The sequence below is a fragment of the Dryobates pubescens genome, chromosome 7 (genome assembly GCF_014839835.1).
Source record: "Dryobates pubescens isolate bDryPub1 chromosome 7, bDryPub1.pri, whole genome shotgun sequence".
NCBI classification, from domain to species: Eukaryota; Metazoa; Chordata; class Aves; order Piciformes; family Picidae; genus Dryobates; species Dryobates pubescens.
The window spans coordinates 5725309-5738960 of NC_071618.1; the positions used below are offsets into that span (position 1 = coordinate 5725309).

The 13652-nt window shown below is 39.9% G+C and overlaps 1 protein-coding gene across 3 annotated transcripts in view; it reads left to right on the forward strand.

Annotated features, from left to right (window-relative positions):
- The window catches only part of LIMS1 (LIM zinc finger domain containing 1), a 46424-nt gene extending 34359 nt beyond the window's left edge, over window positions 1-12065 (forward strand). For 2 of the 3 annotated variants that reach the window (XM_009911434.2, XM_009911433.2), the window contains exons 4-10: window positions 3063-3183; window positions 3975-4124; window positions 5101-5251; window positions 6095-6187; window positions 7640-7688; window positions 10249-10324; window positions 11156-12065. In XM_009911434.2, coding sequence (XP_009909736.1) covers window positions 3063-3183; window positions 3975-4124; window positions 5101-5251; window positions 6095-6187; window positions 7640-7688; window positions 10249-10324; window positions 11156-11270 — 755 coding nt within the window. In that variant the 3' untranslated portion in view covers window positions 11271-12065. Of the gene's footprint in view, window positions 1-3062; window positions 3184-3974; window positions 4125-5100; window positions 5252-6094; window positions 6188-7639; window positions 7689-10248; window positions 10325-10578; window positions 10727-11155 lie in introns of those variants that run through there. The other variant, XM_009911432.2, reaches the window with a different exon arrangement.
- The last annotated feature ends 1587 nt before the right edge of the window (window positions 12066-13652 follow it).

Sequence of the window (13652 nt, forward strand, 5' to 3'; positions counted from 1 at the left end):
GGTAGAGAGGCTCTGCAGAGGGACCTCGACAGGCTGGGCATATGGGCAGAGTCCAACGGCATGAGATTTAACACATCCAAGTGCCGGGTTCTGCACATTGGCCACAGCAACCCCATGCAGAGCTACAGGCTGGGGTCAGAGTGGCTGGAGAGCAGTCAGGCTGAGAGGGACCTGGGGGTGCTGGTCGACGGTAGACTGAACATGAGCCTGCAGTGTGCCCAGGCAGCTAAGAGGGCCAATGGCATCCTGGCCTGCATCAGGAACAGTGTGGCCAGCAGGAGCAGGGAGGTCATTCTGCCCCTCTACACTGCACTGGTTAGGCCGCACCTCGAGTACTGTGTCCAGTTCTGGGCCCCTCAGTTTAGGAAGGATGTTGACTTGCTGGAACGAGTCCAGAGAAGAGCAACAAAGTTGGTGAGGGGTTTGGAACATAAGCCCTACGAGGAGAGGCTGAGGGAGCTGGGGTTGCTTAGCCTGGAGAAGAGGAGACTCAGGGGTGACCTTATTACTCTCTACAACTACCTGAAGGGAGGTTGTAGACAGACGGATGTTGGTCTCTTCTCCCAGGCAAGCAGTACCAGAACAAGAGGACACAGTCTCAGGCTGCGCCAGGGGAGATACAGGCTGGATGTTAGAAAAAAGTTCTATACAGAAAGAGTGATTGCACATTGGAATGGGCTGCCTGGGGAGGTGGTGGAGTCACCATCACTGGAGGTTTTTAGGAGAAGACTTGACGGGGTACTTGGTGCTGTGGGTTAGTTGCTTGGGCGGAGTTGGATTGGTTGATGGGTTGGACGCGATGATCTTGAAGGTCTCTTCCAACCTGGTTTATTCTATGTATTCTATGTATTCTATGTATTCTATACATTTGCATGTCCTCATATTTGGCCCTTCTCATGCAGTTGAAATCCTGCAACAAGTCTTTGCCATCCCTTTTAACTATTGCAACCCACCTGTGCTGCCCTGCTCTACAGAAGCAGGGACAGTCTTCATCATGTGATGTTACAATCAAATGACAGTCCCCTGTTGTACCTTTGAAACAAATACCTTTAAAGCTTCAACATCTGGTATCTACATAACACTGAGGGCTGCTTTTAATTTGTCACTGTTGATGTAAATGCTTGTATGTCTGCTGCACCATAACCATTTGCATGGTTTTTTTCCCCTCTCTGTATGACACATTGTGCTCAGGCAGGGCTGTGAAGTTATTGCTTAAACTGGTTTGGAAGTTCTTGTGCTTCTGTGGCACCTTGGCAAGGTGCTATGGCTTTCACTTATCTCAGTGAGGCTTTTCCCTACACGAAAGGAGGGTTTGAACACCAAGGGAGAGGGTAGCAGATGTTACAGGTCTTTAAATTAAAAGCTGCAGATTTGAACAAGCAGGGAAAGAAATGAGTTGGTGGCGATTTCTGAGGAGCTATGCTGTCTATCTCCAGAGTTTCCCCTGTCCAGCTGGCACAGCTCCCACTTTTCCTGCCCTGGTTCCTTGTAGCACCAGCTCCCTTAAAAACTCATGACTAGGCTTTGTCACTACTTGTATGTAATAAGTAGAGCCAAAATCAATGGGGGTTGTTGACAGCAATGAGGCCTCAAGCATTCCTGACATTTCTGAAGTCCATCAGGTTTTGTTCTTGAAAAGCTATGACTTAATGGGAATGCCACAGAGTCGAACGCTGGATGTTCTTGTCCACATCAGTTACCTGCATGATTGCTCCCCTTTGGCAGCTGTTGGAGTTGTATGTTCTCCAAAGCCAAGACTTGGGAAGCTGAGCTCTTAAGATATTTTAGGCAGAGCCTTTGCATGGTTCAGGGGCCTTGGCTATAGTACCCACATAGAGAATGACTTAATCATGTGTGTGGTGGATGTGGCTGCGCTGCCTGTGCTGTACGGTTACACAATGCATGCAAAACAGTAGTTTTCACACTCATTTTTTAATGCCTTGCAGGACAAGACTCCTTGTGGTAGGTCAGAAGCTGTGTTGAATTGACTGTTCCACAACTTCACTGTGGCTTTTCATGTTAACTCCATGACAATTTTTTTAGGAGGTCCACAGCTGCCCAAGCTCAGTTCCATTGCACTTTGAGTACAGAGCCACTTTGAGGCAGAGTAGAAACCATTACTATGTACATAACAAGTTAAAATTGCATTCGCGAAAAGAAGGAGAAAAATTAGTAGAATGTAAGGAAGAACTCCATATATTTCTTAACAGCCTGAAAACAGATTAATTAAAAAAGGGAAGGAACTTTGAGAGGGTCTTTGCAGAGAGAAAATAGAGTGTGCATTGTGGTAGGTTGAGAGAGGGCCTAGCTCTCCCTCCCCCACAGAGTTATATATACAGCAGGTTATATATAACACAATATATATAGGTATTTACTGTATATATATATATATATAAATATACAGCAAAGAAAAACAACACAACAAAATTCCCTCCTCGAGAGGAGGGTTTCCCTCCCTGTAACCCCCTCTCTCCCCTCCTACCTCCCTTTTTTCCCAAAAAGGGGCTGGAGAGAGAAAGAAAGGCAAGTTATTAAGGAAAAAAATTGTTATTAAGCTTCAAAAGCTCATGCAGGATTAGTTTTGCTTATCTCAAGGTCAGCTCCAGCTAGTTTGCTGAGAAGCAGACAGGCAGAACAGGCTGAAACCCAAACCGAGAAAAAATTCCAACTGCCCTAAAACTTGAAGTTGCATTCTGCCCATCTACCAATGAAATTCGTTCTGGTACCAAAATTCGTTCTGGTACCAAACATTCAGCCAGAGTGTTCCCAACACTGTCTCTCTTAAAGGCACAGCCTCAAACAGTCACAGTGCATATAGAAGGGCTTATATGTAAAGAACAGGAGGTTGTCCCTCAGCAAGGATGTTTCCTTCTGACCCATAGCAAAAAAAACCCCACACCAACCCCAAATTTCCAGAGTTTACAACCAGAACTGTGATACTGAAAGCAATGCATCCTACCGGATTTGACAGGGGAGGAAGAACATGATAATGCCATTGTAGCGGTTTGCTTCTAACTTTGTCTAGCATGGTATCTTACATCCTGGTGCTGTGTTTCTTATAGGTGAGTTCATTATTGGTCGTGTTATTAAAGCTATGAACAACAGCTGGCATCCCGAGTGCTTCTGCTGTGATATTTGCCAACAAGTATTGGCCGATATTGGATTTGTCAAGAACGCTGGCAGGTAGATCTTCACCCTTGCTCTGCTAACTGTTCATGAATAAATTAACTGTAAGGGGGACTGAGGAATTTTGGTTCCTGCAGCTTTCCAGCTTGGGTGGAGCAACTGAAACATCTTATGTGGGGAAACGGTTTAAGTGTGCATCACAGAAATAAGAGTGCATACATTAAAAGATATGTTTAAAATATTAACAGTTTATCTACTTCAACGCCATATGTCTTGGCAAATGTTCTCTACTCCATGACATTTTCATTCCTAACCAAAGAAAACATTCAGATACAGAAGAATTATCTTTACTTTTTTTAAAATGGATTTTTTTGTTTCTGTTTCCAGTGTGGGTTTTCATTTTTGGTCTGGTTTAAGTTCAGTGGGATCCTTCACAGAGTAGGATATTTTTACCAGCTGTGATTGTATGTTTTACAACTGGATTCTATGGCCATTATCTGCAGTTATCTGCAGAATTAGGACCTGCATCTTCATCCAGTTTCCAATCTATATTGTTAAGATTTTGAGAGTAAGCCATTCAGCATTGAGAATCTGTAGCAAACTTGTCTTTTTGTGTTTCAACACATCTTAAACTCAGATGAGCTGAAGAAATTCTATTCCTGTGGTGGCAGAAAATAAAATTTCCTTGCCCCTTTCAAACTTGGTTTGTCTAGCAAGGAAATTGTTTTACAGACTCTCTCCCTACCAAAAGGGATGATTTAAATGAAATGTCACTAGATTTTTGTTTCTGTTTAGCACTGTAGTACCTGGTATTAGTACTTACCTCCTTTTTTTAAATGCTATTTCAGACATCTCTGCCGTCCTTGCCATAACAGGGAAAAAGCCAGAGGCCTGGGAAAGTACATTTGCCAGAAGTGCCATGCCATTATTGATGAACAACCTCTTATATTCAAAAATGATCCTTATCATCCTGATCATTTCAACTGTGCAAACTGCGGGTAACTTGAGCTCTGCGAAGGAAAACAAGAAAATGCAGGGGTTGTTTGCTTCATCAATTTACATCCTAAAGTGAAAGCCTGCTGGGTACAGCTGGCAAGAGCAGAGGGGTTTGGGTGCTGTGTAGCCAGATGTGTGTTACTGCTTTTGGGATAGAAGAGTTGAACCTTGAGATCAAACAAGGCTGACCTATCAGACAGTAAAGAGAGATTGGACTCTGCAGGATGAGGTGGTACCTTACAAAATATGAAGTATGGACACAGGTAACAGTCTCTGTAGCAGCAAAATGATAGTTTATTGTTCTGCTGCAAGAGGAAGAAAAGTAGGCCTCTCTGTCTGCTTGAGTTACAATCTTGCCAACCTTATTTCTTTTTAGTTGAGTGGCTTGCAAACTTCGGTGTCTCCTTTTAAAGCCTATCTTTTTCTTATTTTACCAGCTTCTACAACTGCAATACATGGAGCTGCACATTTCTACATCCTACTCTGATGCACAGACCACGGAGCATTGTAGAACATAGCACAGATCATTAGCTGTTTATTTCTAGAGCAAAAGCAGCTACCGTTTCAGTGCCACAAGAGTCTGGTTTGAACATACCTAGACATAGAGGACTACATTTACTTCCAGTTACGTTACACAAATCTAAAATAAACTGGTGATAAAAGTGCCAAAATGTAAACCAAGCACATCTACAGCTTGCACAAATGGATTTGTGACACATAACCATGATGAGTAATGACAGTAGCTCAGTAGCTATTTTCAGAGTGACTTAGTGCATCTTTCTTAACAGTCTCTTCTTAGTTTTCTGTGATCAGTCTTGAATTATGTCACATTTGACGCTGCTTCAGTACTGTACAAATTACTGCCCAAATATAATTTCCAAATCAAATGCTAATTTTCTTTTCCTTTTCTGAAACACTCAAGAGCTGACGTTGTCCGGTGCCTTTATTCATACTTTCAATGCATTAACTTTTGAACAGGAAGGAACTTACTGCTGATGCTCGTGAGTTGAAGGGAGAATTATATTGCTTGCCCTGCCATGACAAAATGGGTGTCCCTATCTGTGGGGCATGTAGAAGACCAATTGAAGGCCGTGTGGTGAATGCTATGGGCAAACAATGGCATGTGGAGGTAAACATCAAATTAGGTGTATTTTCTTTTACAAACATAAACACTGACATATTTACCCGTGATTGTGCTAATCAAATTCAGTAAAACAATTAGCAAAGTACACAGCAATGATTAATAAATGCCTTCTACTAATTGCGTTTTCAACCTTCTTGTGGCTAGTCTTCCACTGTGAAATAGGAGGCATTTCCTACTTTAAAGAGAGCATTGATTGTGAAACTAAAATCAGTAATCAAAAGAAGAACTGTGAGGTCCTTACAAAAGAAAATTTCAGAGTGCAAAGCAGTACATGTGGAAAGGCAGTCAAATTCTGTTGCAACTGTAAATGTCACTGAGTATCATAATAACCTTATGTCTTCCACAGTCATCTGCCAAGTAAATATCTCTAAAGTACTTATTGTGAGCGTTCATATTTTAAGGCCATGTACAAGATTTAGTTCTACATCTTCCATTTCAATTAGAAAGATAAACTTTATTCCTTGTGTTGCTTTGAAAATCTCCTTCAGAAAAGGCTTTCTTCTCAAGAGTGTAATGATAGTAGACATTATTTAATATCTCTTTGTTCTGTTCATTGATAACATGTGAGAATTACTTTGCTTGATTTTTTTTTTTACATTTTTTGGGGGGTTAACTTTTGGATTGAAATGTTGGCAACGTTAAAAGGAATACTGTTTTAGTGGCCAGAATTTAGAAACAAAGGAACTTCAACTCTCCTTTTCCACATTGCACAGCTAGCTCGGGAGACTTAAGTCATGTTCAGCACCTGGCTTGGTTGATTTACTTTTCAGAAGAAATACCATTACCTCCAAATACTATTTTTTTTTAAGTATTTAATTTTGTTTGTAGCATTTTGTTTGTGCAAAATGTGAAAAGCCATTCCTGGGTCATCGTCATTACGAGAGAAAAGGCTTGGCATATTGTGAGACCCACTACAATCAGGTAAGGTTACACATTTTTTTAAATGATGTTAATTGGTAAACTCATGTATTGGTTTTAATAGGTAGAGCTGGAAAACCATGGCCATTCTTTTACACCTGTGGGTGTAATGCCAACTAGCAAATGTGCTGTTGAAATTAATTTATGTAGGTTTCTCTGTGCATGAGAATACATGGTACTGAGAAAGAAAACTGCAGATAGGTGGTAAAAGCTATCCAGGGCAATCAGTACTGAGTTGTTCTTCAAGCTTAGTGGTACTCAGTTACAGCTGTTAGGAGCTTTTACATATCTGAGACATCAGAGCAGCAAATGACACCCAGTCTTTCCCAAGAAACTAAAGAAGATGGCCACTCAGTAGCTGTAGTTTAAGATGAAGACCTAGTGAGTAATAGGGTTTTCCCTACAGCTGCTGCTCTAAGATGACTGTTAGCATACAGCATACATCACACAGCTCATGCAGTTTGGTGGCTGAAGACTTGAGAACTAATTTTGTCAGAGGACACCACCTAGTGATCACTTGAATTTATATAGGAGTTACATACCATGATACCATCTTTCTCCAGACTGCCTCGATTGTAGTCCAGTGCTATGATATATAGACCTTTGTTATCAGAAAGCTGTCTTGTGTTCTGTCAACGTCCACCTCATACCTTATATAAATACAAGAGTAGGGTTATATTTGGGAGTTGTAAGGCATGTGCTAATTAAAGGTATTTTCTTAATTTATCAGTGATGAAGGGCAGATGGGTAAAATGTTGATGGCATACTTGCACACAGTAAATGCCATGACAGTAGTAGTAATAGCATTGCAGCTGTGATGTGGTGAGTACATATACCAGGCACAAGGGCTGTATGTAGAGTAAATATCTTCTACTGTTAACTACAATAGTTGTAAAAAAGATGAAATTAGGACCACTTCTTAACTGTTATATTGTGGACAAATATTAAGACTGGAAATAGATTTCAGTATTCAGTATCACTAAGGTTGGAAGAGACCTCAAAGATCATCGAGTCCAACCTGTCACCACAGACCTCATGACTAGAGTAGGGAGGACACTAGTGCCCACTGCAGGCTTGAACTCACAAGCTTCCCATTAAGGGTCTTATGTGCTACCAACTGACAATTTTTGGTCTAAATGCTCTTCTTATTTTAAAATTTTATTTTATTTAATAAAAACCATACTTTCTTACAGTTTTTTGCCAGAAACATCAATACGTTGTTCTAGTCTTGCATGTAAGTCCAAATATTGAACTGGCTGGTTAGTAACAATGAACAATGAATGGGCGATGCCAACTGCTGTATTTTAAGTGTTCAGGATTGGAGAAACGTTTATTTGACTGAAATAAATAGAAAAGCTATTTTGCCTATCAGCTGAAATACAGTTATTTTCTTTGAGAAGTTACCCTCAATCAAATGATGATATTAAAAATTGGTTACTTCTCTTTCCTCTTCAGCTATTTGGTGATGTTTGTTTCCATTGTAACCGTGTGATTGAAGGAGATGGTAAGCACTTGCCTGTTTCCTTAATGTTCCTTTCTGATGGAAGCTCCCTTTAAACAGGGGTAGCAAGGGGAAAGCAGCCTTCCCACCCCCCGCAGAATCTTTGACTGTTCTCATTTAAAAAAAACCCAAAACATTCTCTTGATCAGAAATTTGTTTAGTGCTGATAAGTCAGAGATCAAATGGTACAAAAATTTCACAGCATGTTTCATGAGACTACCCAGTGGCTTAAGAGAACAGTGGTCAACTGGAAACCTTAGTGACATGCTAATGTCAGGGATGCTAGGACATACACAGAGGTGACTTTCTGCTTCATCAGCTTCAAAAAAGAATACATACATGCAAGGGTGAGAATGATCCCACAGGCATCTCATCAAATGAATCTGTGAATCATGAACTGGATTTTAAAAAGTATTTAAAGACCTGGATGGACATTTCAAGGGATTTTAAAAAAATGCCTAGTTCCCATGATGTCAGTTTGGTTACTATTTACCTGTCTGTCTATCTATGTCTTTTGAAAATCTAGGCTGAGGATCAGTGGGCCAAGGTCAGTTGTGTGAGGTTTAACAAATCAAAGTACCAGGTCCTGCTCTTCAGTCTTAACAACCCCACGCAACACTACAGGCTTGGGGAAGAGTGGCTTGAAAGCTGCTCAGTAGAGAAAGACCTGGGGATGCTAGTTGACAGCGGGTTGAACGTGAGCCAGCAGCATGCTCAGGTGGCCAAGAAGGCTAACAGCATCCTGACCTGTATCAGGAATAGTGTGGCCAGCAGGAGTAGGGAAGTAATTGTGCCCCTGTACTGGTGAGGCCACAGCTCACTACAAGAAGGACACTGAGGTACTGGAGTGTGTCCAGAGAAAGGCAATGAAGCTGATGAAGAGCCTGGAGAACAAATCTTATGAGGAATGGCTGAGGGAAGTGGGATTGCTTAGTCTGGAGGAGGCTGAGAGGAGACCTTATTTCTCTCTACAACAAAGAAGGTTGTAATGCAGTGGGGGAGTTGGTCTCTTCTCCCAAATAACTAGTGATAGGATGAGAGGAAATAGCTTCAAGTTGTGCCAGAGGAAGTTTAGATTGGATCTAACATAAAATTTCTTCACTGAAAGAGTAGTTGGGTGTTGGAACAGGCTGCCCAGGGAGGTGTTGGGAGTCACAAGGTGTTCAAAAAACATGTAGACATGGCTCTCTGGGACATGTTTTGATGGCTTATATGCTATAATACCAATGTTAGCCTCACCTACACCAAAGTCATTAGCAAAGCAGGAGGCAGCCTCTTGTGTGTAAACTAGTTTATAGTCATGTAACTATAGGGTGAGATGTACATTCCAGAGATGTGCCTTCCCCATATTTTCTGAACTGGACAATACCTGGAGAATGACAATCCAAAACACTTCAGAGGAAACAGTGGCCTCCTCTTCCATAAAATCCTACTCATGAGCTGAACTGGACCTTGAGGTGAATGAATAAATTCAGCCTTCTCTGATAACTGTATGATTCTAACCTTCCACCATATAATTGGACACCCATATTGTATGTTTTGATCTCCAAACTGAACAGAATGTAGTGTAATGCAGTAATTACTTTCAAGTTAAGTCTTCAGTTACATTTCCTCTTTCATCTCTGAACACAGATTAGACGCTGCTGTTACAAATTATAAGTATCCAATATTGTTCTGTCTGGTGAAACAAACATTAGTGGCGGCAGTTTTACAGAGTGGTGTCTGATGGTGTTGCAGTTTGATTGGGAGCAAAAGCTTTCACCTGACCAGTATTACTTCAGTATCTGTGGAAGTACTTGCCCCATAATGCAGGAAAAATGCTTTGCATGACAATGCTCATTTGTTGTTGACAAAACACTGTATTTTATGAGAAAGCCATTGTCTTCTAACTTAGAGTAAGGAGAAAGGTTAATTTTGGCAGGGAAGAGTGGGGAGGTATATTGAAAAAGAGGAAGAACTGAAAATAGATTCAGATACAGAACAAAAAGAAAATAGTTACCTTCTCTCTGAAGCAAATTTGCTTGTGATCAAGTAATTTATCCCACAAATCCATATGTTTTTTTATTCACCTTGGTAGAGCTGATTTACCAGCAGTGTCTTGCCTGACGGCTTCACACGATTTTCTTGGGCTGGGCAAGTGCTAGAGTTGATGCCATTGCAAGTCTGAACTGGATCCGAGACATGAAACCAAATGAAAGCATAAACACACTTTTGCTGGATTGCACTTCAGCTGAAAGAAATTCCTGATTAAGTTGGAAACACTACCTCACAGAACAGTTGCCTGAGGTCGGCGTACTATGGAAAGAGGAGAAAGCCAGAAACAGGAGGCAGAAATGGAAAAACTCGACTTGCCTCAGAGACAGCTTTAGCAGTGTTTCAGTCCTGCTACACTACACTCATATGTGCCTTCTTAGTCTTGCCATATTATTGTTACCATCTTGGTACAAGAATCAAATGACTGTTCTGCATGCCTCATGAACATCTGAACTTAACATTTTTTGTAATAACTTTTTTGTTGTTTTGTAATGCTAATGATTTCTGCCTTTTTTCCCCATCACCCCAGTTGTGTCTGCTCTGAATAAAGCATGGTGTGTGAACTGCTTCGCTTGTTCAACCTGCAACACTAAGTTAACACTCAAGTAAGTGCATCAATGTGTGATGCCTTCAAAACTTAATAGTGGTTATCTTCAAAGTGTAGCTGTTGCTGTAAGTGTAACTGTTACAGTAAGAAAAATGTAAAAGCAGCATTGAGAAAATACATGCATCTTTCCTTCTGTTGTTCCACTTAGTATTTTATAACTCTTTCAACTGTCTGTTTAGGTCTTCCTTCAGTTAGTCTTCTTAACTCTTCTCCCTTTCTGTCCTTGATTTTTTCCTGTGTTTAACTCTTAAGGGATAAGTTTGTTGAAATTGACCTAAAACCGGTCTGCAAACACTGTTACGAGAAAATGCCAGACGAATTTAAGCGACGACTTGCCAAACGGGAACGCGAAGCAAAGGAAAAAGAGAAGCAGAAAAAGAAAAAACCAATCTGTCTGTAAACTTTTTTTCCTTCTTGCCACCACCTTTGCTCCTTTCTTCCTTGGTCAGTGCTAAGGATGCTTTTCTTTTAAATTCTTGCATGAATGTAAGGCAATCAAAACGGAAATATTTTTCACACGGCTGCATCTTGAAATACTAATTAATTATTCCATCATCTTACAGTTTAGTCTGTTTAGCTCTACAAGTAGATTTGAAAGGCTTTTTTGGTGATGTGGTTAATAAAGTTGGACATTTGGATAAAAAAAGTCTATAGCTTAGGGTACTGTAATAATTACTGGTTACAGTGTATAACTTTGTAAAAGTAACTTCATATATAATTTGCAGTTGTAATTTTTTGCCTGTGCACATTTAATAGGATATTTCTTAAAAATGCTTTTTCACTGTCCCTGCTGCTAAAACTTTGTCTGGTTTTTGCTTTGTTGTTTTAGGAATAAATTTGTTGAGTTTGATATGAAGCCTGTCTGCAAGAAATGTTACGAGAAGTTTCCTCTGGAGCTGAAGAAGAGGCTGAAGAAACTAGCTGAAACTTTGGGAAGGAAGTAAAGACTTCATCTGCTCTCCACTACCTTTGTGAAAATCTTACGTATATTACTTGGCTGGGGTGGGGGAGGCTGCAATCAGACAACAAATGATGTATGCCTTCTGTCAAATTGAAGTATCTTAAAATTCTCTAGTCTCTGTAGGTGTATGCTTAATTTTTGATAAATAGACCATACTTCCAAACTAAACACCAGCTCCCCTGAAAGAGTTCACTGATAATGCAGTTCAGCTGATGCAGGTGACCCATTCTGCACTCATCTCTGTTGAGTTTTACAGAGGGGAAACTTGCTTGTGAATACCTGTGAAAACAAACTGTGCAAACGTGTTCAGCTATAGAGGCATGCATTGCCATTTACATTAATGAACATATTAACTTCATGTTAAGCATGTACACAAAATATGCCCTAGGCAAGTGACTTGGGCACAAAAACAACGTACTTCCCAAGCATGATTTTTTTCCATGAGGCATTTTTTGCCAGGTCATCTCATTAAGGAGCCTTGTTCCACATGGTTTAAAAAGTTCCAGATTTCTAAGTAGAGTCACTGCACAAATTACTTACTTCTGATAGATTATGCTTACATGATGAATCATTGTACATCAGGCTTAGCATGAAATACCTACGTAAAACATGTATTCCTGCTGCAAGAAATGAGCATACTCAGAACTACTTGAATTTTGCTATATTATACATTAAGTTTTATATATGCTTTTGCAATCTATTTACTTTTTGTGCCTTACTCTGCTGGACCATACATAACAGTGTTCCATTATACATACATACACATATATATATATATATATATTTTATTTTTTACTTTTTATTTTTATGCAAAAACTAAATACAAAAGCTAACATACTTTGCCTTAACTATACACGATGTGAGAAGTGTTTTGTTTCAAATGTGAACACCTGAGCATAAAATTGATCTTCTAGACTGCCTTGGTTTGCAGAACAATACTGAAAATTAGTACTTCAGTTCACTAGCAATATTACTTTTACACCTGTGAGTGTAAACAGACAAAATTTGATCCTGCTAGGATCTATTTCTTGAGCCATCCTCAAGAACTGAGCTCACAAATCATCAGAATTCCTTATACATTTATTTTTTTTTCCTACTATTGACTTCTCTCCATGCAAATCTGGTTTTATTTTTCCCTTTCTTATAGAAAATACAGTTACTTAGGACTTTTTGATGGTACTACATTATGAAGTATGCAAACTTCTTTTTTTAATTATTTTTTATATTAGTGACTTAAATTTTATGTAATTACATGATAGGAACTTTTTTTTCATGTTTGTGAAAGATCAGTTGCTTTAAAATGTCTGCTTTCCAATGTCATCAATAAAGGCTGTGTTATTAAACCTCTTATCACATCTCTTAAATGAGTACCTGAGAAGGGGGAGAAAGCAACTAGACTGTCTTGGTTCCCTATGCCTTTATCTGTGGCTGTATGTAAATACTTCCTTATTATCCTGATTTAAAGGAGACAAGCTTTTCCTAAATATCCCACTATAGTTAGTTCTTGGGTTTATAACAGAAAGTGCAGTTTGCTTCATAAAGAAATGTGTGAGCCAGAACAGGCAGGATGTGAGAACAGCTACAAAACTGTGACTGAAATGCAAACAGTAATAAATATATTCTTTAGAGCTCGCAAACCAGGGGACCTCTGCAGCAGCACCCAGGCAGAGGCACACAGTGAGGAGCAGGCACTGCAGAGCTTGGTCCTTGATAGAGAGCAAAAAAAAGCTTTGGACCCTGCTGCTTTTGCCTGTATATCAGGGACTTCTGCAGCCATAGTTTGCCCCTGTGCTTTCATCTCTCACACAGCAGGGCAAGAACCTCAGGCACACTGTATAAAGCGTTATCTGTGTTGTCTGAACACAGATGTTCTGTTTGTCAAACACACCAAGACAGAAACAATTAGAATTATCTATGTGCTGCAAGTGACTGGAGCATGTTTATAATCCTTCTCTCCAATCTTCCAGTATTTTCTCACAAGAACAGTTTGGTTCTCATGGACATTTTCTGAATTGACATAGTTGCTAGCATTTCCTAAAGAAAGTATCTTGTCTGTATTTAAAACATACACCTTCCTATAATTTTTAATCTCCTCCTTTGACTGTAATGAAACCGTTGCCCCAAACTTCAAGTTTGGTGCTAAGTAGGGTATTTTGGGGCTATTTTATCCTACATAGTTATTGAATGCCACAGCAGTTCAGTAACTGAAGGCAGTCCTGACTGTGCTTAACATGTCCCCAGAAAACATTTACATAACTAGCATCGTGGCCCTGTTGGGGTTTTGGACTGTGCCATGCATTGAGTAAAGCATACTCATCAATGCTTCCTTTAAACTGTAATTTACTTCTTGTTCTAAGTTTTTCAT